The following is a 27,696-nucleotide window of genomic DNA, read 5'->3' on the forward strand; positions in this document are numbered from 1 at the left end:
GTAGGAGGGAGGCGGGCGCCGCCCGGACTCAGAACGCGGTGGCGGCCTCTGCTGGCTGAGGGGCGCGGCGCAGCGCCCGCCCCAGGACCCAGCCCGGCTCGCAGTTACCTGGGTCTGTCTAGTGCTAGGGAGCCCCGTGGACTGACGCGGCAACCCACTCTTTGGAGTAAGACTGATGCTCGACAGCACCACGTAGCTAGCCCTCACAGTGTGCCAGGGCCACACACTATCCCAATCTTACTACAGGCACGGCGGCCCACCCCTGTAGTCCTCGGGACTCGGGGGTCTGAGGCAGGATTGCAAATTTCAGGCCCCAAAGACAGCGAGAACCTGTCTCAAAAAATAAAAGGGGCTGGGGATTTTGCTCAGCGGCAAAGCACTCTCTGGATTCAGTCCTCACTAACTACCCGCGCAAAAAAAAAAAAAAACCCAAAAACAAAAACTTACCTTTGACCGATGAGGAACCTGAAGTTCAGAATTTGGATGCTAGAAGGTGGCGTCTTGGTACTTATTGTACTCACTAATCTGAAACTGCTATATCGTGAATTAACCTAATCTTCATCAATCCCTGCAGTGAAAGATCGGCCTTAAACAAGATTCTCAAATCCTCATAAGTATCCTGCTTTTCACCTCCACCTTCGTAAATCTTATTAAGACTGTTCACCCCTGTGAACCATATGTTTGGGTTTGTTTTACTAAGAGTTAAAAAAATATATTTTCAGCGGGCTGGACATGGGCTCAGTATTAGAGCGCTTGGTACTTGGCTAACATGCCTGAGGTCTTCCTGGGTTCAGTCATCAGCACCTGAGGGGAAAAAAATTTTTTTTCAGGCATCCAGCCTTTGACACCAAAATTAAACTTTCATTTCCTTTGGGGGGGGGGGCGCATAAGAAAAGGGGTAGGGGATGTGAAAGAGGAAGGTGCAGGGAGAAGGAAGAGGAGGAAAGAAAACTGCACAAGGGTAAAGTTAGGTGTGGCCTGAGTGTTCTCAATGTTTTGATGGAAGCAGACTACCGTTTACAAGGCACTGCTAAATATCACAAGTGAATGGGATGACAGAAGAGCAACCACTTAAGTGGGTTTCACATGATAGTGATCCTGGCTCTGCCAAAAAACTGGGCATAGTAAATTATAGCATCCAACAAATGAGCATATCATCTGCAAAAGATCAGGAATAAAAAAAACATTAAATATATTACATCCCTGGAAGCCTGGGAAGATCAAGCAAAGTGTTAGAAATTATAGAAGGGTAAGCAGTGTCTGTATTTTCACAGGCAGAGGATGGGAGTTGAAAACTGTTAAGCCAAACAGCACTAGGTGATACTCTAATATGAGTAGTTGGAAAACAGCATTAAATTTACACAATATCTTTTCTTTTCTTGGAGGAATACCACCAGGTAGGAGGATTCTACAAACATAACAAATGCAGATTTCTTTTTTTTTTTTTTTAAAGTTGCTGAGCTGATACCAGGGTATGAATGGTCCTACTTTTTTTTTTTTTAAATATTTATTTCTTTTTAGTTATTGGCGGACACATCTTTGTTTGTATGTGGTGCTGAGGATCGAACCCAGGCCGCACGCATGCCAGGCAAGCGCGCTACCGCTTGAGCCACATCCCCAGCCCCACAAATGCAGATTTCAAAGGAGCATTTGACCATTCTCAACATAAACAAAGTAGATGATATCATTAAGGACTGTCAAAGAACAGGCCAGAAAGGACTGATGATGAAGCCTGCCCCAGCCAATTCATGGTGCTATCATCACTATAAGCTTATGCCTTAGCAAATAAAGATAATCATTATTTGAAAATAAAATTATAATATTAAGAATTGAAACTGCATTAACTATAATCTGAGTTGATCATGTAGAATGCCAAGAAGTGTCCAGTTCATAAACCTCACAGGGTCATAGTCAAGCCACACTTCTTAGGGTTACACTTCTCTTTGGACACATTTTACAAACAGATGGCCTATGGTCAGTAACTAAGGTACATAGCACTGTTATGCTACAGCATGTTATCCCATTAGCACAAAGCCTAAAAGATGTATAGGGACAGAAGGGGAAAGTAATAGATACTTTTAAAAAGCTAAAGCAAAAATACATACACCAAAAGTAAATCCAACTACTCAAAGCAATATATCATTAGTTTTTAGAAGAAACATTTTGGCTACTTGCATGCCTATAATCCCCTCCTGAGGCAGGAGGATTGAAAGTTCAAGGCCTGCTTTGGCAACTTAACAAAGCCCTGTCTCAAAAAAATAAAAAGGGCTAGGGATATGGTTCAGTGATAGAAACCCCTGGGTTCAATCCCTAGTGTCCCCCCTCCCAATTTTTTAAATTAACAAAATGTAAAACATTGATTTAGTGGGTGGGAACCTCAGTTGAACAGCTTGAGAAAACATTCTGAGTTCTAGGGAGGGACTTTGGCACTGAGCAAAAATACTAAAATCCGTATGTCCACATAATGTTCATTGCAGTATAATGTGAAATAATGTTTAAAAGCCAGTAACTTCTTTCCTCTGAGCCACGTTCTCTGAGCTTAAGAATTAAGTCATATTCCTAAACATATGTTTGACCTTATGGAAGAATTTTATATGACTATGCACAGTGAAAATGTATTTGCTTTAGAAATTATTGTAATAATTTGAAGAGTTCCAGCATCACAAAAACTGTTTAATTAAACTTATACTTGTTTCTACATTCCCTGCCTCATGGGGATTTAGAATAATATTTAACATTTTATCTTTCAAGGCACCATACCTATAGTCTAAACTAAAAATTGACAAAGTCTCTTCCAATCAAGGAGTTGTACACATGGGGCGTTTGATCAGGTTGTGGTATTTTTGAGCAAGGTCTACAGCTGTCCGTCCTTGCTGAAAGGGGAAAGACCACAAAATTGAATTCCAATGATTTCCCATTTTCTTAACTCCACAGAAAAGGTAATTTACTTCTTCTTTAGTAAAGTTTTTACGAATTCTTCTTTTTTCTGTAATTAATGAGAATTGTAGAACATATTAGTACTTGGTGAAAAAAAGGAGTCTTCTCGAAACCCAAATGAATGTGTAATTTACTTATGGATATAAACTAGAGTGAGAGTATTTCATGCCTGGGATATTCATCATATGAAAATCCACTTCAATTTTTAAAAATCTGAGGGCCTACTATTTTAAGTGCTATTATTGGTACTTCTTCAATTACTATAACAATTTTTTATAATGATACATGTAACATCTTTCCATCAAGAAACAAAAGGTTATAAAACATTTGGTTAATTCAACATTCCTGTAAGGATAGTTAACAGTTTACCTATCTTAGATACAGTTTTCCCAAAGGACTCCATAAGTTTATAGAATAGAAAACAATATCAATACTTGTTAAATACTAGGTTCGATTGATATTTTTTGAAGAAAAAAATTAAATCCGTTTATTCACAGATGACTTGATTTTTTATAAAATTTATTTCTTTGTTCTAATCAGTTATACACGACAGCAGAACACTCTTCAATTCATTATATACAAATGGAGCAAAATTTTTTGACTTCTCTGGTTGTACCCAAAGTAGGATCACACCATTCGTGCAATCATACATGTACCTAGGGTAATGATGTCCGTCTCATTCCACCATCTTTCCTACTATCTCCATGAACCCTCCTCGCCTCCCCTTTGCCCCATTCAAAATTCCTCCACTCATCCCATGCCCTCCTATTATGGATTAGCATCCACTTATCAGAGGTTTGATTAACATTTTTAAGAATAAGGGTCTTCTGAAATTTATTTTACAAAACATGTTCACTACCAATATGGGTGCTCAGCTTGATCAAAACTCAAAAAGATAGAAACTTCCTTCACCATTATGTGGCCTGACTATCTGGATTAGGGATACTTTCTAAAACAAAGAATCCATAGTTGGTAAACAAATATCTTCTGGTGATGATTACTAGGAAGCAGTATTCTTCAAACCTAATTCATTAGTAACTCATATAATCATAAGTCATGTAATTATTGTAGGTAGATGCTGGAAAGTAGTTTTTTGTTTTGTTTTGCAGTACTGGGGATCAAATCCATAGCCGTGCACAAGCTAGGCAATGCTCTATTACTGAGCTACACCCCCAATCCAAGGAGGAGGTTTTGTATTTCACCTTGAGGCTGCTATCTAGGAGGCACTGGTATCAAAGTGTTGGGTCATCCTTAGAAATTCTTACCCTTGCAGGACAAGACTGTTGGCCATCTATCCACCTTTCTAAGAGCCACAGTTTATACTTTTTAAGACAGAAAAGAACTGGGTGTGGTGGCACATGCCTGTAATCCCAGCTACTCAGGAAACAGGTAGGATATCACAAGTTCAAGGCCCATCTGGACAATTTAGTGAGACCCTTCTTAAAATAAAAATGGCTAGAGAGGGCTTGGGTTGTAGCTCAGTGGTACAGCACTTGTCTAGCATGTGTGAGGCACTGGATTTAATCCTCAGCACCACATAAAAATAAATAAATAAAATAAAGGGAATCTAGCTCAGTAGTAGAGCACCCCTGGGTTCAACCCCCAGTACTACAAAAAGAAAAAAAAAAAAAGAAAATTTTACCACAGGCTGAGAAATCAATATAAGTAACAATACTTAATATTATAAATTAAAATCCAAGCTCTATGAAGGCAGAGATTTTTGTTTAGTTTATTTACCACTGCATCCCCAGTGTCTAGAACAGTATCTCAAACATAGTCAGTGATCACTAAATATTTGTTGAGAGTAGAGCTATTTATTTATTTATTTAGAGGCACTAGGGACTGAACTCGGGGGCATTCAACCACTGAGCCACATTCCCAGCACTCTTTTGTATTTCTTTTAGAGACAGGGTTCTCACTGAGTTGCTTAGCATCTTGCTTTTGCTGAGGCTTGCTTTGAATTTGCAATCCGCCTGCCTCAGGCTCCTGAGCTGCTGGGATTACAGGGGTACACCACAGCACCCAGCTCCCTGTCATTTTTGAAACAGGGTCTCACTAAGTTGCTCAGGCTACTCCTGAACTTGCAATCCTCATGCCTCAGCCCCCCAAGTCCCTGAGATTACAGGCATGTGCCACTACCCACAGCTTAGTGCTCTTATTAGAAATCTAAAACAGCAGACCAACTTATCAACTGGTTTTAGCTAAAGTAAGTCTGACCTACAACACAGATACACAGTATTTATAGTGGAATGTTACAGTATTTAGGATAACTCTGTATAATCAATGTATAATTATATCTCTGCCCATTTCATGAGGGTTTACAGATGATTCTTATTTTGTAAAATTTTTAGTTGTTACATGATTGTTGAAAACTTACTATTAATTTGCTGATAAGGGATGGGGTTGTGGCTCAGTTGTAGAATGCTTGCCTAGCACGTGTGAGGCACTGTGGTTGATCCTCAGTACCATGTAAATAAAGTTATTATGTCCATCTACAATTGAAAATGTTTATAAATAATAATAATAATAATAATAATAATAATAATTTGCTGTTGAGTCCTTATCAAGAATAAGATTTTCAAGTGTAAAAAATGTCTTAGGGCTGGGGTTGCTCAGTGGTAGATACTCATCTAGCACATATGAGGCACTAAGTTCAATCCTTAGCACCACATAAAAATGAACTAAAGATATTATGTGTCCACCTACAACTAAAAAAATAATTATTAAAAAAATGTCTTATGAATAAAAATACACATATTCTAAGTGTCTACAGAAAATATGATTTAAAAAAATGGGCTCCTCTATAGTGCTACTATACTTTGGGGGAGGGGCTCTTAACAACTGAGCCACATCTCTAGCCCTTTTTTTTATTTGAGACAGGATCTCACTAAGTTGCTAAGGCTGGCCTTGAGTTGTAATTCTCCTACCTTAGCCTCCTAAATTGCTGGGGTTACAGTTACGTGCTACCAGGCCCACCTTACTACACTAAATTTTATTTAAATGTATAACTTTTAACTTAATAAAAGGCCCATATCTATAAAGTAAATTTGAAATTTCTTTTAAGGTTTTGGCATTGAAAATAGCCAAATAAGTATTATGTGAGGCAAAATGTTACCTAGATGTAAAGTCCAAATGTCTCTGTAATAAGTAATAGTGGTTCTATTGATGTTATTAATCTCCACATTACTTTGACTAGTAATGTACTCAACTACTTATTCTTACTCTGCAGGTACTAGCTTCATATGAAAAGAAGAAAATGGTAATGTTTTTAAATCTCTTTGATATATGTTGAATGGTGATAAACCTGAAACATTAACACTTTAGTTAAAATTTCCATCAATTAACTGTTTAAAGAAGCATTTTGATTTTTAAGTAGGGTAGTAAAGGCTTATGCTATTTGTCTCTTCAATTTTTTTGGTGGGGAGAGTACCAGGGATTGAACTCAGGGTCACTCAATCACTGAGCCACATTCCTAGCCCTGTTTTGCATTTTGTTTGTAGACAGGGTCTCGCTGAGTTGCTGAGCACCTCACCATTGCTGAGGGTGGCTTTGAACTTGCGATCTTCCTGCCTCAGCCTTCTGAGCTGCTGGATTACAAGCGTGCACCACAGCGCTGGGCTGTCTCTTCAATTCTGATCATTTGAAGTGCTATAATTATGAACAAAAACCTTCTGCAAAGTCTCTAAAGCACCTGTACATAGAGCAATTTTGTTCTTAAAAAAGAAATGTGACCTAAAGGATAGAACAAGGGCTTCTGGAGAAAGGCTTGCATTTGAGTCTAAGTTCTGTTATTTACTAACTTATACTATAAGAATTAAAGGAAATAATCTCTATAAAATACCAAATACAGAACAGGTGCTTAATACATATACATTTCCCCCTGCTCATTTCCCAGCTGGCAGGCAGTAGGTTAGCAAACACCATTAAAAAGGGAAAAAGGATGTTTTTTTCTTCAGAGGTATAACCCTCATTAGAGCCCAGGGCTATCATTTAAGAGCCCAACAATGATGAGACTGAGAATAATGACTCAGCTGCTCTCATCTTAGAAATATGCAAAATTTAAGTTTATTTAAAAATTAAATATATTCACTTATTTGTCCAGGAGTAGTAGATTCATTATTGAGTTGCTGTCTTCTGTGTGGGGTCAGAAGAATTTCTGAAAAATATAAAAAACATTTAGCATATGTAGAGTTTCAATCTGAGTAATAGCATATTAATCCATTAGTATATTTCCATTTTCTCTCTTCTAGTAGAAATACTTAGGTGAGCCAAGGAAGAATTTTTAAACCACAAGAGACTATGTCTACTCCCTGGGTACATCTTAAATTACTAGTTGCTTAGACAGATTTTCAACATTATTTTACCATCTAGCTTTTAATATACATACTGCTTTAGATGACACTTTGAAGGTATAGTCATAATTACAGTTTTAAAGCTGCTGGATTAATTACTTTTGTTACAGATAAGTGATTTCCTTAGTTCACTTTTATATCTGTCTTCAGCTTCCACAATGACTTTGTGACGATCACATTGGTATGGGCAAGAGTGCAAGAGCTTGCTAAAATTTCGGCTATTCAGGGGTTTTCCTACTGCTATGCAACCTAAAAGAAAACAAATCAAAGTGATGTACAGATGTTACAAAATATGCACTAACACATCTATGAAAATAAATACGTATATGATTATAACTAAAGTTAAATCAGGAACTATACATATTTCAAGAAACTCCAATTCATGCAAAATAGTAAAGACCACAAATACACTACAATGAAATAAATATTGAGACAGAGGTGTTAACAGACAGTTATACTGATATAGAAAAAGAGCATCTAGTTTGCCAGCTCTGAAGGAAGACATCCAGGAGATGTGATCATTAAAAACAGTTGTCTGTTTTAAACATTTTCTTTCTTACAGAAAATTTTAAACACACGAGATTAAAGGGCAGAGTATAATGAACCCTCATGTATTTATCACCCAACTTCAGTAACTATTAAGCCGTGGCTAATCACATTTTATCTACACCTCCACCTATTCTACTGTCCCCATGTGCACACTGGAATTTGGATTAAAGTATTATTCCATCTGCAAATACTTCGTTTGCATCCCTCATGAATAAGGGCTCTTTTAAACACACACACAATATCATACTCTAATCAGTATTTAAATTTCATCATTTTTTCTTCCTTGCTTCCCAATCATTTCAAAACTTTTTTTAAAAACAACTGGTTGTTGTGGGCTGGGGATGTGGCTCAAGCAGTAACGCGCTCACCTGGCATACTCGGGGCTCTGGGTTCGATGCTCAGCACCACATAAAAATAAAAAAATAAAGATGTTGTGTTCACTGAAAACTGAAAAATAAATATTAAAAAATTCTCTCTTTCTTCTCTCTAAAAAAAAAAACACAACAACTGGTTGTCTGAATCATAAATGTATTTATTTGTGGTGCTGGGGGTAAAATCTGGGACCTCACTCCTGCTGAACACGTGCTCTACCAATGAGTTGCTTTTAATTTACCAGTTCTCTCTTCCTTCCGTGTCATTAGTATCAGTTTCCCAAATGCTAGGATATGCCAGTGCATCCTAGTTGTATCCTTTAAAATGTTCTCATGTACTCTATAAACCAGTAATTAGAAGATATAGATGATTGATCAGATTCAAACATTTGGGTATTTTTGCTAGAATTCCTAACAGGTAGTATTGTGTCCCTCTCTGTAATATACTAAAAGGAACATCTTTTTTTTTATGTTAAGATGGAAATTAGAGTCAAGTCATGTCAGCCACATCCATCTACTATGAAGTTATCCATTAGCCTGTCACCTAATTATATTTGTGGCCTATTCCTAAAGGATGAGAAGTTGGAAATGCAGATTTTTGACTGGGGTAGGGGCATTTTGGATATAATAAACATGAACAAAAGCACAAAAGTGTGAAAAAGCATTGTGTGTTCAGAGATTCATAGGTACTCTGATATAGTATAAGAAAAATATTGAAGAGAAGATAAAGCTGGGGAAGTTTGCAAAGAAAGACCAAGAAGGGTTTTGAAAACCCTGCTAAAAAGTTTTTAACTGTCTTCAAGGTAATGGGGAGGAACTGAAAGATATTTATGAGTAAGGAAGAAGACATGATTTCTTTGTCTTTGGAGAAAGGTCATCTGACCCTCAAAGGATCACTTGAGAGGTTACTTTAATAGTCTAGAAAATAAATTAGGGGATTTTGAAACAAGACAGTTTCGGGAAGAATCAAGACATTTCTAATCTAAATTGGCAGAATTTGATGAATAATGAACTGCTGGGCCTGGCACAGTGGCACATGCCTGTAATCCCTGCAATTCTGGAGGCTGAGGCAAGAGGATCTCAAGTTTAGGGTCAGGGAAGCAACTTGGTGAGACCCTCAGTAACTTAGCAAGATCCCATTTCAAAAAATGAAAACAACTCAGGATGTAGCTCAGTGGTAAGGCATCCCTGGGTTCAATCCCCAGAACTAACTAACTAACTATGGGAGTAAAGGAAAACTTTAGAGTAATTCTAAGTAATTCCGTAATTGAATGGTAAAGTTTGGAATGAGCATAGCATATTTCTGGCACTGAAAGCAAGCAAATATTCAGTACAGTTTAGCAAGTGGAAGCAGGACAAAAATCTACACAATTTTGAAAGCCAGGTGGGGGAGCTGATTGTCAGTGAGTTGCAGAGAACTGCTGAGGGTTCTTTAGCATGGTGATAAGATAAAAAACACATATTAAGAAATTAACGGCAATATGGATACTATAGTTGGTGTTTAGAGACATTTGAGAACAAAAGACTGCTAGAAAGTTGCTGAAATAATTTAAGCATGAAGCCAAAAGTCCCATGTAGGAAAGAATAAAGAACCAAATTTGATAGACTTAGAAATTGGCTGGACTGGTGATGAGATCAGTGGTAGAATGCTTACCTAGCATGTGTGAGGCCCTGGGTTCAAGCCCCAGTACTAGGGGAAAAAAAAAATCCAGAAATTGGGAAATGAGAAAGAACAGTCATAGATGATTCAAGGGTTATAGTCTGGGAGACCTGAAGAATAGTAACAATATTGACAGAAACTGAGTTGCTGGGGGTAACTTTAAGAGGAAGAAAGATGTTTAGGATACATTAAGCTTGAAGTGGTATGTCCCAGATACAACTCAAAGTGGAAGAATATGCTATAAACCAAGGTAGAAGTTAAAACTTTATTTATTTATTCTTTGTACTGGGGATTGAACTCAGGGGGTGTGTTTAATCACTGAGCCACATCCCCTGCCTTTTTTTTGAGACAGTGTCTCACTAAGTTGCTTAGAGCCTCACTAATTCGCTGAGGCTGGCCTCAAACTTGTGATCCTGTCTCAGCTACCCAAGTCACAGGAATTACAGGCGTGCACTACCGTATCTGGCTAGAAGTCAAATATCTTTCTTTTCTTTTTTTTGCAGTGCTGGGGATCGAACTCAGAGCCTTGTGCATACAAGGCAAGCATCTTATCAACTGAGCTATATCCCCAGCCCTTAGAAGCCAAATATCTTGACTCAAATTTGAAAATAATCATTAAAGGGCTGGGGACACTGACCACTGGTCATGCTTGCCTAATGTGTGCAAGGCCCTGGGGTTACAACATAATATCACACACAAAAATAAAATTAATTAAATATAATTTCTTAAAAAGAAAAATCAGTAAAATGAGACATGATAGAACAAAAGTCATAGAGTTAAGCAAGTATTACAGATCATGCCTTAGGAGAACACCTACAGAAATTTGGCAGTAAGAAAAAAAGCAATAAGAACCAACTTCTGTACATCTTTTATCCTAGTATCTGCCACATAATGTTTGTTGAAATGAATAATGGTCACTAGGGAGGAAACAACCAGGAAAAAACATCTCTCAAACTAAGGGATGAAAGAAATGGGGTTAATAGTTACAGAGCATTCGCTCCACCAAATAGATACTTCTGATCAGAGGTTCTTGGTTCATGACTTACCAGCCATTTGAAAAAAATAATACAACTAAATTGAAAGAAAACTATAATTTGTATTTTATTCTTATGAATTACACTTATTATGGACAGCATAACTTCTCAAACACTGGAGTAAATTAATGATTCAATAACTTTCATTCCTGTTCCACATTGATTTTCTTTTTTTTTTTAGAGAGGGGGAGGATTTTTTTAACATTTATTTTTCAGTGGACCCAACATCTTTATTTTATTTTATGTGGTTCTGAGGATCAAACCCAGTGCCCCGCGCATGCCAGGTGAACATGTTACCACTTGAGCCACATCCCCAGCCCTCCGCATTGATTTTCATGTGGTGTTTGCTTTTCATGACAACAACCTCTAAAAACCTAGCTTCGTATGGTATTATGATACCAGGCATATAAGCATGTGCCTATAGTCCAAAACTACTGAGAAAGCTGAAGCAGAAGGATCACTGGAGCCTAGGAGTTCAAGCCCAGCCTGGGCAATATAAAAGATCCTATGGCACACATCTATGATCCTAGCAACTTGATAGGCTAAGGCAAGAGGATCCCAAGTTGGAGGCCATCATGAGCAACTTGGTGACACCCTGTCTCAAAATAAGAAATAAAAATTAAAAGGGCTGGGGATATAACTCAGTGACAGAGTGCTCTTGAATTCAATCCCCAGTTGTGGGGTAGGGCCAGGGAGAGACTTGGCATCCTCAAGAGGAATGTGACACAATCTAATGTTGAAACTATGAACTACCTTGAGTTAGGAGTTCATGAGTTGTCCATCAAATGTTGATTATTGTTGTTATATTTCCCTTATTAAGTCAAAAATATTGTGTAGTACTCTTGTGAGTTCATTACAGAGCTCCAGGGAGCCTGGGTGGAAAATTTTGGAAAAACTTTGGAAAAAAAATTTTAGACTCCTGAGAAGAAATTTAAAGGAATAGTAGTTAACAATGTGGAGATACTAAAGTAGATAAGAATTTATTTTTTAAAATCACAGGTTTTAGGGGGGAAAAAGGTTTCAGATAAGCTTTAACATTTAAAATTCAGGAGAAAGAAGGAAAAAAGATCCAGGTTTCAGAGAGTTAAGAAGGGAATAAATACTTGAAAGCAGCAAGAGAAGAATCTTGCAATAAACAGTGGAAAGAAAAGTGAGTGGATGAATGCTTTTTAGGGTATAGGGAATCACACAAAGTATTTGGACTTTTTAAGATAAGGGAAAATAAGCATAGTTTAAATGGCCCAAATAAAGTTACTGGATAGAAAGGAACTGACGAGAAAGATTTTATAATTATTAGAATGGGAAGAAAAGATGATCAGGATTTAGAGTATGGCTAGCCATCAGCATTAGCATAACAGAGGTAAATATCTTCATCCGAAATAGAAGAATAGTGATGTTCTGAGCTGAACCTCAATTTTCTTCATAGAGCAGATGGGCGCAGTAAATGTGAACAAAGAGAAAATACTGGAGTGTGAAGGAAAGAAGGAATGGATAAGTACTGTGGAACATTTTCAGAAAAATAATAATGGGGCATGGGACAGTAGAAACATTAATGTATTTATTATAAATATAAAAATAGGCATTGTTTAATTCTTAATATCTATAATGTTTACAGCATAATCCAGAATACATACATATTTGCTCTCTGAAGACAAAACTGTTTTGCTCAATCAAGTTAAATTTAAAGATGATATTGTGACAAGACAGTAAAAAAGTTATAAAGAGGTATTAACTGCATTGTTTTGTGTAAACAAATGTTGGGAGCTCAGCATGATATAGGTAATAGAGTATTAATTTGAATGTTTGATGCTCCAGATTGTCATTTATCCAAAGGAAATGAAGTTTAAGTCACAAAGGTAGAACTATTATAAATTCTAGTTATTATTTAATATCATATAATGCTTCAGTTATAAAATAATTACAATTAAAAAATACTTACCTGAACACCTATACTTCAATATTTTGGAACAATTTTCAGTTGCTTGAAAACTGACAACTTCCTTATTTATTATGTCTGAACATAATACAAATGGATCTGTAAAAAATTATAAAATGCATGATTTTTTGATACATGAAAATTTATAAGATTTACTAAATCTCAGGATTTTCATAACTTTATCTCAGTACTATAGAACCAGTCATCTTGGTTGGATTAACAGAAAGATTATGGATGTCAATAAAAGATTTCTCAGGCATTTACATCAGAACGGTAAAGGTGTGGCCTATAGTTCATAGGGCAGACATACCAATGTAAATTTTTAGCTATATCCATCACCTAAATATCTGTTTTCTTGAAAAACAAGAAACATTTTAAAACATACCTGTTACTGGTAACTGCTGCTTTCTATTTTTTACAGTATGAGTAGGATGTTTAAAAAAACTGTCACTAAAAGAAAATAGATAAGAGATCATTAAAAATAAAGGTAACTGTTTGGTGGTCAAATATTTCTGTAAGCAGTGACGTGATTCTGGGTGTTGGGCAAGCAGGAGTATGGAGCCAGGATCTACCAAAATATACTATGCTATGCTCTGGATATTGAATGTCCCCAAAAGTGTATGTGTTATAAGCTTAGTCTCCAGATTGGCATTATTAGGAGGTGCTATGGATCTTTGAGTAAGGGACTTGTAGAACGTCCTTAGGTCAATTGGTGTGTACCTTTGAAGGGGACTACGGGACCCAAGCCCATCCTCTTTATTTTGTGGCTCATGCGGTGTGGTCTATTCTACCAGGTGATCCCACCATAATATGCTGCCCTTGCCAAAGGACCAAAGCAATAGGTACTTCATTCCCCTACCATTTTAGATTTTGTAACCTCTAAAACCATGAGCCAAAATAAATCTTTTCTAAGTTAATTGCCTTAGTTGTTTTGTAGTAGCAACAAAAAGCTAATACTTCTGCCAAAGTAGGATCTGCAACAGTCATAGCCTTGTTTTTAGAAATGAAGTTAAACAAGACTTCCTTCAGAGGGCCAATAGTATTGATGTCAGCAGAAACAAAGAATAAGATTATGAAAAGAAGGAAGAAAGGAAGGAGGGCACAAAAGGAGAGAACAAAATTAGCGAGAGTGAAAAAAAGGAATAGCAAAGTATATTAAAAATAATCATTTAAGGACCTGAATTTAAAAATTCTGGGGCGGGGATGTTGGGGTTGTGGCTCAGCGGTAGAGCGCTCACTGAGCATGTGGGAGGCCCTGGGTTCGATCCTCAGCACCACATAAAAATAAATAAAAGTATTGATAACTACAACTAAAAAATAAACATTTAAACAAAATTATTCCTGACTGCCAAAACATTTGTGTCAGTGACGAATAAATCCTTAATGAATAAATATAAGTTTTGACTATACTCTCACAATAACAATACCAAAAAGGTCAAGAGTAGATAGAAGACAGATGAAGCAAGAGTACCACTATAATATCTATTACATGTATTTGTAGAAAGTACTATACAGGAGGGGAAGTGTAAACATTAGTAACTCAGCTGACATTAATACTATAGCATTAATAACACAGCTGAGGTAGAAACACAGTCAACCCTAAAGGAAGAAGAAGGGTATGGGTAGAAGGTTTGGGCCAGAGGGCAAGAATTGGCCTCAAAATATATCTCACTGCTTTGAAATTCCACATCCTAAAAAATCAAATTAAAACTAACATTGGCTGTGGCTCAGTGATGAAACACCTTTTGGTTCAATCCCTGATACCAAAAACAAAAAAACAATAATAAAACTAACATCAAGAGTAGTTTTTTTGTTAGTTTGCTTTTGTTTTTTGGTACTGAGGCTTGAACCCAGGGGCACTTTACCAGGGAGCTACTTCCCTAACCCCTATTTATTTATTTTTGTTTTGGTACCAGGTACTGAACCCAGGGGACTTAACCAATGAGCCACATTCCCAGCCCCTTTTTATTTTTTATTCAGAGACAGGGTCTCATTAAGTTGCTTAGGGCCTCGCTAAATTGCTGAGGCTGGCTTTGAACTTGGAATTATCCTGCCTTAGCCTCCCAAGTTGCTGGGATTAAGGTATGTGCCACTGCACCTGGCTCTTTTTAATTTTTATTGAGACAGGAGCTCAGTAAATTGCTGAGGCTGGCCTCAAACTTGTGACTCTCCTGCCTCAGCCTCCAGAGTCACTGAGATTATAGGCATGTGCCACCATGCCCAAAGGGAGTGGTTATGGTGTAATTCATCTTCCTGATACTTGTTTTATCCTGCAACCTGCCCAAACCACAACTTCTTCATCTTCTTAAGCACAGAAACCATCAGAAGAGGACAATACAAAAGGGTTTAAGAAGAAAAGCTACAATTCTAGGCTAAACTTTGAGGGAGAAAGGGTATGTATTGGAAATGAAGTATGGGAAACAAAAGGGCAATGCCAAACTAGATTTTCACCACAGCCTATTCCCTTTATCATACTGTTACAAACTGTTTTTCTGCCACATTGCCAGCAGATATGCTTGCACTAATACTTTGAGTAGATTGCCTCATTTAGGTTTTCTTTTATTAGCATACTTTCTAAAATTTCAATCTGATTATGTCACTCAATGGCTTCTAATACCTTATCAGTTAAAATCAAAAATCTTGAGTATGACATGCAAGGTGCTACATGAATTGGCCCACCTCCTCATCCAATCTCTTTTGCCAAAATTTCCTGTTTTATGATCCTCCCAAGACCATGTTTTCTCATTTGTATATCCCCAATATTTAACAGTGTGGCACAGAGTAGCGCATAATAAATGTCGGCTGAATAAATGTTACAATTATTAAACTATACCTTGATTGAGAAATAGAATTCTTTTTATCAAAAGTCATTTCTTCACATATGTTTTGATTGCAGCTTGAATTAGCTTTACATAAAGTCTTATTTTGCCAACTTTCCCTATAGCAAGCATTAACTGGATTAGTATTCTTTAAGAGTGTCTTCATTTGGTCATCATTTGCACAAGGTTTAGACATCACTCCACAGGATTTATAACTCTGGAGCTGTCTAGACTGGCTTTTATTCACATCTTCTGCTTTGGTGCCTCCAATCTTATCTGCATGGAGATGTTTCAATGTATTCTGAATATTTATGTTCATAGATGAAATATTACTCTTATACTTTCCTCTTGGTATTTTTTCCTATAATGTAAAAATGACAAGAGTTTTTAAATAATCAATTTTTATAATCCACTTTACATTTCCTTTAAATAATGTAGAGAAAGTTCGTAATTGTCAACAGAACATATATGATAAAAGGAACAATTTATATTAGGAGAAAAAAGGAATTTTTTTTCAATAAATGACAACTGGGGAGACATCTGGAAAAAATATAGATATCTCACAGTCTACATAAAAATAGGTAAAAATGAACTTTTAAATTTAAAAAATAAAATCATGTATGTTCTAAAAGAAACTATGATATTTCAATATTATTAAGGGGTGAAGATCTTTCCCAGCACCACACAAAATCAATAAATCATAACACAAGAAAACTAATATGCTTATCACATAATTTACTTTATCAATACTGAAGATTGAACACTCAGGGCCTCACACCTGGTAGGTAAGTGTTCTGCCTCTTAGCTACATCCACAAACCTTTTTTAAATTTGAGACAGAGTCTTATTAAGTTGCTGAGGCTGGTCTGGAACTTGAGATCCTCTTGTCTCAGTCTCCCAAGTAACTGAGATCACAGGCATGTGCCACCACACCTGGCATCATTAAAGAAAATTTTTTTGAAAGCTCTCTCAGAACCATGAACAATGAGGAGTGAGGGAGTCACAAAGGAAAAAAGGCCAGAAGCAAAACCATGGCAATCAAATTTTTTCTTGATACTGGAGCCTCAGCCTCGGAGCCATTAGGATAAATAGGTGTGTGCTACTATGTCCCACCCAATGGCAATAAAAAAACACCAGGAAATAATATTGGTCAAGCTATTATAATGAAATATTAAAAAGATCAATGGTAGTATAGAAAAGTAGGTAAATGGTATATAGGGAAGCAGCAAAGATGAGACTTGAATATAAACTACGACAAGATCATGGAGAATCATAAGAGGAGAATCTGCAAAGATGGTTTAGCATCACTGAAATTAAATGAAACTGGACCGGGGTTGTAGCTCAGCGGTAGAGGGCTTACCTAGCATGTGCGAGGCCTTGGGTTCGATTCTCAGCACCACATAAAAATAAATAAAATAAAGCTGTTATGTCCAACTATAACTAAAAAATAAATATTTTATAAAAAGAAACTGGATTTGAATCCTCCCCCCAAATAAAACACAATAAAATGAAATAGCAAAGTAGGGAAAAGAAATGAACAGATAGTTCATAGGATAGGAAACATGTATCTCCTTAAACACATGAAAAAATTCTCCATCCCACTTGTAATGATAAATTAATACTAAACCTACATTCAGGTATCTTCCTCATCTAGTAAAGATTAAAAGATTATGGAGAGGGCTGGGGATGTGGCTCAAGCGGTAGCGCGCTTGCCTGGCATGCGTGCGGCCAGGGTTCGATCCTCAGCACCACATACACACAAAGATGTTGTGTCCGCCGATAACTAAAAAATAAATATTAAAATTCTCTCTCTCTCTCTCTCTCTCTCTCTCTCTCTCTCTCTCTTAAAAAAAAAGAGTATGGAGAAACATACTCATGAACACTACTGGTAAGAGTATTAACTGTTATAACTTCTATGAAGAAATAATTTGACAAAAATTTTCATAATAAAAATTGCCTATTTGTACAAAAAAATTCTATAGATTTCTTTTACACATGTATGTTATGTTATTAACTACAACAATATTTGTAACAGCTAAAAGTTGGAAAGAACCTTAATATGTCACAAGGACTGCCAGTAAATCTAGTCAACAGAATATAAAATAACAGATTTTTAAAGAAAGATGAATTGAACATCTATATTTGATTGTGGACCTCTTAAAAAATCATTAAAACAACCATTTTTATAAAGGCATAAACCCACAAGAGCAAGGAGCAATGGAAGAAGAAATAAAGGCAACAAAAATATCAAGACTAGCTGGGCATTATATGCCTGTAATACCAGTGGCTTGGGAGGCTAAGGCAGGAGGATCTGGAATCCAAAGCCAGCCTCAGCAAAAGTGATGTGTTAAGCAACTCAATGAGACCTTGTCTCTAAATGAAATACAAAATAGGACTGGGGATGTGGCCCAGTGGTCGAGTGCCTCTGAGTTCAATCCCTGGTCATCCCATCCAAAAAAAATTCAAAACTAGAAAGCAGATACATAAGTGACAATCTACTCAGCAAATCTGGTAAAGCTGAATCCAAAGTTGATGAAGGGAAAATCCAAGAAACTAAGATAAACCACCAAACCCTCAAAAGACTTATGAATTATAACTACCAAGAAACTCTACAAGGTGGGATGTGAAGGCAGAGTTAAAACAAGAGTGGAGCTGGGTGTGGTTCTGCCTGTGATTTCAGTGAGTTGGGGGTGAGGACTAAGGCAAATGGATAATCTGAGGTCAGCCTCAGCAATTTAGGGAGATCCTCAGAAACTTACCAAAACCCTGAGTCAAAGTAAAAAGTAAAAAGGACTAGGGATGCAGAACAATGGTAACAAGCATCGCTGGGTTCAATGCCCAGTATCCACCCATACACACATACATACACATGCACATACATAATTATAAAAATAAAACAAGATTGGATGAAAGTCTTTAAAAAGCAGGTGGGCCAGGCATGGTGGTACATGCCTATAATCCTAGTGATAGTGACTTGAGAGGATGAGACAGAAGGACCACAAGTTGGAGGCCAGCCTCAGCAACTTAAGCCCTAAGCAACTTAGCAAAACCCTACCTCAAAAAAAAAAAAAAATCAATAAAAAGAGCTGTAGGTATAGTTCAGTGGTAAAGCACCCCTGGGTTCAATCAAGCAGGTAAAGAGCAGTTTTTTGGGGAACTACTGATCCTAACTCCTAACAGGGGGTCATCCTTCTTCTGCTTCTTTCCCAAGGCTGGCAGTTTAGTCAGGGGGCTAAAACTTAATCTCTGCACTGAAGTGCACTAAGCAAAGCTGAAGGCAAAATGCTAGTCAAGAATTAAGACTCAGTAAATATTACATACTGTATAATAGGACACCCACACTCTCTTCTTCCATTTTGACTCCAAAATACTCACTGCCAATCTCTAGGCAGGAGATTGGGCACTGGAGGTTCTCCAAAAACAAATAACAATGAAATAGACTCACTGAATGAATCCTCAATCAACATACTTTTAAGGAGACTTTTAGTATCTTACTCTTAAATATAAGCCACAACCTAAAACCACCAGAAATACAAATAAAAATGCCAAAGGAGAAAAAAAAAACCTTTAAAAATGAAAACTAACCTTAATATAGCTAAGAAAAATCTGGCAATTTAAATGAAGACTTAAATCCATGATTCTTTTAATGGAGGTAAAAAAGAAACTTGGTAATTAAAAATATAACAGAAGTAAAAAATCTAATAGGTTAATTTAGAAAATAAGTGTGAGAACTTTTCCCAGATACACAACAAAAAGATAAAGTGAGGGAAAATAAGAGAAATGAAAAGGAAAACCAATTTTGCAAGTCCAACTGCTTCAAAAAAGAAGTTTAAAGAAAATGAAGGAAGTACGTAGCATCACAGACCAATGTAAAATTTTCCCTCATATTAAAGAACATAATTCTCCAGATTAAAAGATCCCACTAAGTATATAGCATAACAGATGAGATTGATATCCATTTTTTAAAATATTTTTAGTTGTAGTTGGACATAACAATTTTATTTATTTACTTATTTATTTTACTGAGCATCGAACCCAGTGCCTCACACAAGCAATCTACCACTGAGCCACTTTTGCACAACACATCACTCATGCTTATGGTGATGCCAGTGTAAATAAATCTATTGTACTACTAGTTATATAAAAACAAAAGTACATAATATTTGATAACAATGTTGCTGGTTTACATATTTATTTATCATACTTTTTAATCATTATTTTAGAATGTTATTCCTTCTACTTAAAAAAAAAAAAAGGTCAGACATGGTGGCTCACACCTATAATCCCAGGTACTTGGGAGGCTGAGGCATTAAAAATGGTAAAAGAGAGGCCAGCCTGGATAATATAGTGTGACCCAGTCTCAAAAATTACAAAAAAAACCCCCACAAATCTTGTATTTTTTTTTTAAATAATACTGGAGATTGAACCCAGGGGCTCTCTACCACTGAGAGACATTCCCATCCCTTTTTACTTTTTATTTTGATACAGAATAAAAAATTCTATGTTACCCAGGCTATTCTCCATCTTGTAATCCTCCTGCCTTAGCCTCCTGAGTTGCCAGGATTACAGACATGGTATCACCACACCTAGTAAAAACAAGTTTACTATAAAACAGTATGCTCTTTTAGGCTGGCAGCAGCCCCACACAAACTCAAGTTTATTGTATCTCTTGACTGCATCAAGAGATCATGTTGAGTGAATGACCTACACCATCTCAGTTTCTGTAATTATACTCTATGATGTTCACACAATGCTGACACTGCCTAACTACACATTTTTCAAAACATATCCCTGTGAAGGTACATTGTATGTGTATGTGAATGGGGGTAAATTATTTGACTGATTTTTTTCTTTCTCAAACTCCTATAATTCAGATGTTAGATTTGTTGCCTCTTTCTTCAATATCTCTTAACTTTTAGTCATAATTTCTGCTTTTTTTTTTCTATCGAGGACTGAATCCAGGGGACTTGACTTTACTAAGCCACATTCCTAGTCCTTATTTTATCTTGAGACAGGTTCTAAGTTGCCAACGGTGGCCTCAAACTTGTGATCCTTCTTTCTCAGCCTCACAAGTTGTTGGGATTACAGGCATATGCTAAGGCACCTTGTATCATTTCTACTTTTTAAAAATATCTTTTGTTCTGTATCCAAGGATGATTCCTCAATTATTACTATTAATTTTTATTTTTTTTTGGTGGTGCTGCGAATTGAACCCAGGGCTTTGTGCATATAAGGCAGGCACTCTACCAAATGAGCTATATCCCAAACCCCCTACAATTAAATTTTACATTTAAAGTCATTAAAATATTTTTTAGACTTGGGAAGAAAAAAATTTTTACTCTCCAACTCTGTTAAAAAATATATGGAAAAACTTCTATATTCTTGGAAACAAACAAAAAAAAAAATCCAACCTCATTTCCTTCTCTTTCAAGCTGTTCTATTCTGTATAGAATTTCCTTTGCTCTCTTCCAGTGCTCTTCAAGATTCTTCTCTTTCACATTTATGTCCTTTAATTGTTCTGCTTCATCTCCATCAAAAGAATACTCTCCTAGACTTAGAGATAATTTCTCAGCTTCATAATAATGGGGGGAAAATGATGAATTTATCCATTACCAGTAACTGTAACACTTAAAGGATAACCACCTGCCCCATTCCACCCCTTCTGTAAATTTTGTCCATTCAGACTACTGTAAGTACTCAACCGATACTGAAAATAAATATAAGATAAGAGTGTCTGGCAGAGGCCCAGAACTCAAACGGTCATAAATTAAGCAGAATTACAGGAAAAAGAAGAACATGAAAATATGTTATTCCAGGTACAATAAATACCTACTGGTTTTAAAGTAGTTTTTTTTAGTACTGGAGATCAAACCCAGGGTCCCATATAGGTTAAGCACGTTACTAACTAAGCTACCTCTCCAATCCCCAAATAGTTACTTTTAAAACAGTGTTCACGATGTTGTTCCTTCATATAAACTTTAAAATCCTTTCTTCACATCTTATATACAGTTTTTCTTCTACAAGGACAATAATCCTTATCATGGCTATTGGCTTCTATGCTCCAGCCACATGGTCATCAATTCCTTCAACATACTAGCTTCCCTCCTACCACAGGGCCTGTGTGCCTGTTGCTTGGGATGAGAGACTTGCCCATAACAAATTCCCTTCTTTTTTACCTAATTAACTCTAGATAATCAGATCTCAGATGAAGAATCACCTTCTCCAAAGCCTTTCTGCTTCAAGTCCTGGTCAGATTTCTTTCTTAAAGGCTATCAAATATCCGCTGTCCACCCCTTCATAACCCTATGTCAATTTATAGTAATATATAATCCCATTGGATAGATTATTCAATTACTGTCTATTCCTCTAATTAAGTTCTATGAGTACAAGGTTATATATTTTCTTATACTGTATCCCTAATATCTAGCACATAATAGAAACTCAAAAATATTTTTTAAAATAAATGAATATAATTTTTATTAGGACTTAAATTTAAGAAACTAGTGTGATTATCACTTAAGTCCTACAAACTAAATTTGTTATGTTATATAAAGTAAGTGAATTATGTCTATTGCTGCTCTCTATATGTTCTCTTACATATAGGTTTGTATATGCTGAAAATACCTTGGTTATCACAACCAAATTATATACTCTGCTTTGCAAGTACAAGAGGAACCTGGAAGCTAATAGGGCTTGGCTTATTAAAGCATGTACAACTCCCCCTTTATAAACTTTGGTTGGTACCCTCTTATAGCAATAGTAAACTTACTAATTTTTTTGCAGTTGTGAAGTACAAAAGTGGCAGCTTTGTTTAGTTCCTCATTCTGAGATTCTGTTAAGGCTTGTATCATGAGTGGAAGCCCATTGTTTTTAAAAAGGTCATACTGATTTTCCTCTGGAAAATATATAAAAAATTAAAACAAGACAATTATTTTATCAAAAAACTAAATGCACAGATCATAATCCTTCTTTTGGTATCAGGGATTGAACCCAGGGTTGCTTAACCACTGAGCCACATTCCTAGCCGCCACCCCATCTTTTTTTACATTTGGAGGTAGGGTCTCATTAAGTTGCTTAGGGGCTCACTAAATTGTTGGGGCTGGCTTTGAACTTGTGACCCTTCTGCATTAACCTCCCAAGCTGCTGTGATTACAAGTGTGTGCCAAAATAGTTACAATTTTTAAAAGTAGATTAAAATTCAATTTTAAAAGTATTTTCAATTTAGGAAATAATTCGCTTATACAAAAAGCCTGACTCATGAGTGATGATTTCTGAAATGCAGCCACAGAGTAGTATCATACCTCAGAAAAGTAAACTGTCTTCATTTTGGATTAAAGAAAAGTAGAGTTGGTACTAATTACAGAGAGGCTAACAGAAAGAATAGAGAAATGGATAGAGAAGAAGAATGAGTAGAAAAAGCAAGAGGAGAAAGACAGAGAAGAGTAGAAAAGTGGAAAGGGGTAAGAGGAGGAAGATTTGAAGAGAGTGAGAGAAATAGAAGTGGATAGGGTTGGAAAGAAAGAATAGACTGGAGAGAGGATATTAATAATAGGATGAAAGTGGAGAAAGGGAGGAAAATGGAAGGGGAAGAAGAAAGGGAATAGACAGGATAGAGTAACAGGTAGCAGAAGAAAGAACCTGCAAAGGTTTTCAACAAGTAATATAGGATCAAATTTGTGCAGCAATGTGAAAAGGGGACTGAAAATGGAGTTAGGGAAACTAGGTGTGGTATGCAGGCCTATAATCCCAGCTATCCCAGAGACTAAGGCAATAGGATCAAGTTCAAGGTGAGCCTGGGAAACTTAGCAAGACCCTATCTCAAAATAAAATTTAAAAGGGCTGGGGATATAGCTCAGTGGTATAGCGACTGGCATCAATCTCCAGTACTTAAAAAAAAAGAAGAAGAAAAGGAGCACAGGGAGGTAGCTACTGTGTGAAAGATGTTGAAGAGATGCAGTCCTAAATTAGGAGGGTAGCACTACTGGTGATTTACAGAAAGAGATAAGAAGGGAAAAGAAAAGTAGAACCACAGGTCTCGGTGAATGACTGAATATAATGTCTGAAGGAAGATGAAGAACTAAAATGATTAGAGATCTTAATGACTGGGAGAAAGGCAATAATTTGTTTATTTGCCATATTTATATTTGTGGATTGAGCCCAGGACTTTGTGCATGCTAGGCAAGCATTCTATCACCAAGGTACATCCCAGTCCCTTTTATTTTTTAGTTTGAGACAGGGCCTCATTAAGTTGCTCAGATGCCTCAACTTCCTGGAATTATAAACCTATACCACCACCACACTCAGCAAAAGGCAATATTTTAAGCTTTTCCTATGACTAGTGGGGGGAAACACCAGTGTATTTCCACTGTTTTAATAGCACACTAGGCTGGGGATGTGGCTCAAGCGGTAGCGCGCTCGTCTGGCATGCGTGCGGCCCGGGTTTGATCCTCAGAACCACATATAAACAAAGATGTTGTGTCCGCCGAAAACTAAAAAATAAATATTAAAAAATTCTCTCTCTCTCTCTCTCAAAAAAATAGCACACTAATTCAATACTTACCACAATACTCTGTGCAATGACCAAGAGCAAGTATAATGCTAAATTTTTCTCCTGAATCCAGACTTTCATTGGACAGTAATGTCAAAAGTTTGGAAACGATGTGGTATTTGGATAGTACTACTCCAAAAGCAGCTATTAGTATAAAATAAGAGAAAAAAAAGTAAGTACAAACTTAAAACTTAGAAATATACATATGATACTTCTTTTTACATATGCTATGTTTTGAAGAGTTTATCCAGGAAGAATATTGTATCTATACAATATCTAAAATATATATAAATATCTAATATATATGTATAAATTTAGTTATACATATATCATATGTATACATATAACTGAATTCACTGTAATAAGATGATGATTTGCTGTAATAGTCTTCATTAATCCTTCTAAAGCAAATTTTTTGAAGAATGGTTTCTTCTTAATTATTCTGCATAATGTTGCATGTACATTCTGCTTTCCTAAAAGCTGAATATGCCCATTGTCACCTGACATATCGCCTCTTATGTTCATTGGACAATAAAGACAATCTCATCTAATCCTATCCTAACATTGAAATATTCTCTTAACTGACCAAAGTTCTAGTGATGTTAATGATGTAATGAAGCATATGTGAATCTGTACTGAAGAAATGACAAAATTCAAAAGTCTACTTAAGTTATACTTCTCTCATGGGAATTTTAATAAGGTTCACCCAGAGTCTAACAATACTGGTATAGACAAGAATGCTGGGAATTCCTTAAGGGACTATATTTTAATCCTTTTATCTCTTTGGAGCTCAAAATATACAGGCATTCAATAACTTCTTTTTAAAAGACCATCTACATTTTTTTGGTTCTCTCTGAATGACAATAGAGTTTCTTATTACAAAGCTATACAGAAATCATTCCTCAGTGGGTTTTGTGTGTGTGTTTGGTACTGGGAATTGAATTGTGGGGTGGTCTATCACTGAGTTATACCCTTATCCCTTTTTATTTTGAGACAGTGTCTTACTAAGTTGCTGAGGCTGGCTTCAAAATTGCAATTCTCTTGCCTCAGCCTTATGAGTAGCTGGGATTACAGGTTTGTGCTGCCACACCTAGCAATGCCTTGCTGTCTGTACAAATGAGAAGCAGTCATGTGTACAAGTCTGGCTCTTCTACTAGCTATGGAGTGTTGGGTAAGTCAGGCCAACTATTCATTAGAAAAAGGCATTCTTAATTCTTTATACAATTCTTAAAAATCTATAAATTGGGGGGCTGGGGTTGTGGCTCAGTGTAGAGCACCTGTCTAACATGTGTGAGGCACTGGTTCAATTCTCAGCACCACACATAAATAAATAAAGGTCCATCAACAGGGCTGGGGATGTGGCTCAAGCGGTAGTGCGCTTGCCTGGCATGCGTGCGGCCTGGGTTCAATCCTCAGCACCACATACAAAGATGTTGTATCTGCCGAAAAACTAAAAAATAAATATTAAAAAATTCTCTCTCTTAAAAAAAAAAGGTCCATCAACAACTAATAAAATATTGTTTAAAAAACTATAAATTGAGTTTTCCATTCCTTATGTCACAAAAATGGCCCTTGATTTCTCATCTAAAATATTTAATGCTGATTTTTTTCAGTGAAATAAAGGTTTAGGAATGATAGGATCTTCTTTTTTGTTAATATTAGTTGTTGGACATTTATTTATTTATTTATATGAGGCGCTGAGAATCTAACCAAGTGCCTCAAATATGCCAGGCAACCACTGTACCACTGAGCCACAATCCTAGCCCAGGATCTTCTTTTGATTCTATCATTAGGCTTGAAGTCAGAGACCTATATGAATTCTTAGTGAAATCGTAATTTGCATGGGAAAATAAAGTATTAGACTAGATAATTTCTAAGATTCCTTTCCACTTGTGAGAAGCTGGAAGCCTAATCCATGTTAGTGTTTAATCTCCCATTTCAACCCTCACCATGCTAAATTCTAACAAAATTTAATTGTAGAAAACTTACTAAGCATTTTTACTTACGATTATCAGCAATACATGCATCCACTGTCTTTGTCACCACCACTGCAAGTTTAGCACTGGAAAGAGCCTTGTGAGAATCAGATTCCAGTTGTACAAGAACTTGGGACAATACATCCAGTCCACCCACAGATATAAAGTATTTCTGAACATATGCTTAAGGAATAAAGTAGCAGAACTATTAATATCTTAAACAAAACATGTGGTTTCATTCAATTAATTTGTACAACATTAACTTGACTTTTCAAATACTTACTAAAAATTTCCAAGAATTAAACATCTAGTCTTTACCTGTGCATATACATAATCATATGATAAATTACTTATTTATGCAAGCACTTCACTTTGACATAGTACAAACACGTGTATTGTACAATATTGCTTTCTTCTGTGTAAAAAGTTTTTCATTTCATTTAGTAATAACTGTTGTATTTTGTAAGAAAGACATTATTAAACTATCCTTCAACGGTATTAAACAAGCCTTTCAATAGAGCTCTAAGGAACAGACTTAATAATTTAGCTTAGAATAAAAAATAGCAAGAGACCATTTTCTGAAATTCCAACATAACACAATTCCTTTGCAGATTGCTCAAATCTACAAAGGGCAAAGTATTTAACTGTTCCAAAACCATATCTCATCCATCTTATAAACAAAACTTTTTTAACTTCTTGGAGCATAAAACTATGTTACTGAGCTATAACAACTATTCTAGACAAAAGTTCAATGACACATACATATTTTTAAGTTTAAAGTCCATTTTTTCCCTGTTGCAAATGATTCTGAAGGGGCAATATCCCCGGGGGGGTTTATGGATTCAATAGTCTCCATAGCCCCTATCCCAAAAACAGACTTAAAACAAATGGATATAATTCTGTCACAAATCTTTTTTCCAGTTTAGCCTAGTTCCATAAAATAAAGCCAAGATGATTTAAAGCAAAAAATAATTTTTGTATTGTTTAATGTAATAGAATATTAATCTAAAAATATTACATCCAGAATTTTCTACATCTGAGAAAGAAACTCTAAGGAAATATTATTTAAGGACAAGCAAGCATTTTCAATATCATAGAGACTCCAAAACAGCTTAAAGAGTTTTTTTTTTTTTTTTTTGTACATGCATGTGCATGGCTTAAAGAGTATTTTTAACTTAAAAACTTTTTCAAAGAGTAAATTCTAGCCGGGTGCGGTGGTACATGCCTGAAATCCCAGTAATTCAGACGCTGAGTTAGGAGGATGACAAGTTTGAGGTCAGTGTCAGCAAATTAGTGAGGTTCTAAGCAACTAATGAAACTCTGTCTCAAAATAAAAAATAAAAAGGCCTGAGGATGTAGCTCAGTAGTAAAATATCCCTGGGTACAATTCCCTAGCACCAAATAAATAAATAAATAAATAAATAAAAATTAAAAATAAAAAGAGCTGGGAATGAATGGAAGGAAGGAGGGAGGAAGGGAAGAAAGAGGGAAGGAAGGAGTTTCCCATCTCCCCAC

At 36.1% G+C, this 27,696-nt stretch overlaps 1 protein-coding gene across 1 annotated transcript in view; it reads right to left on the bottom strand.

The window, feature by feature from the left end:
- Nucleotides 1–2,798: 2,798 nt before the first annotated feature.
- Terb1 (telomere repeat binding bouquet formation protein 1) overlaps nt 2,799–27,696 on the bottom strand; it is a 36,743-nt gene continuing 11,845 nt past the window's right edge. The window contains exons 8-17 of the mRNA XM_027938981.3: nt 26,212–26,364; nt 24,218–24,349; nt 22,427–22,552; nt 21,069–21,229; nt 15,673–16,019; nt 13,225–13,289; nt 12,843–12,938; nt 7,389–7,538; nt 7,028–7,093; nt 2,799–2,986 (exon numbers count right to left, since the gene is read on the bottom strand). Of these exons, the coding sequence (XP_027794782.1) occupies nt 2,799–2,986; nt 7,028–7,093; nt 7,389–7,538; nt 12,843–12,938; nt 13,225–13,289; nt 15,673–16,019; nt 21,069–21,229; nt 22,427–22,552; nt 24,218–24,349; nt 26,212–26,364 (1,484 nt within the window). The remainder of the gene's footprint in view (nt 2,987–7,027; nt 7,094–7,388; nt 7,539–12,842; nt 12,939–13,224; nt 13,290–15,672; nt 16,020–21,068; nt 21,230–22,426; nt 22,553–24,217; nt 24,350–26,211; nt 26,365–27,696) is intronic.

The sequence above is a fragment of the Marmota flaviventris genome, chromosome 18 (genome assembly GCF_047511675.1).
Source record: "Marmota flaviventris isolate mMarFla1 chromosome 18, mMarFla1.hap1, whole genome shotgun sequence".
Lineage (NCBI taxonomy): Eukaryota > Metazoa > Chordata > Mammalia > Rodentia > Sciuridae > Marmota > Marmota flaviventris.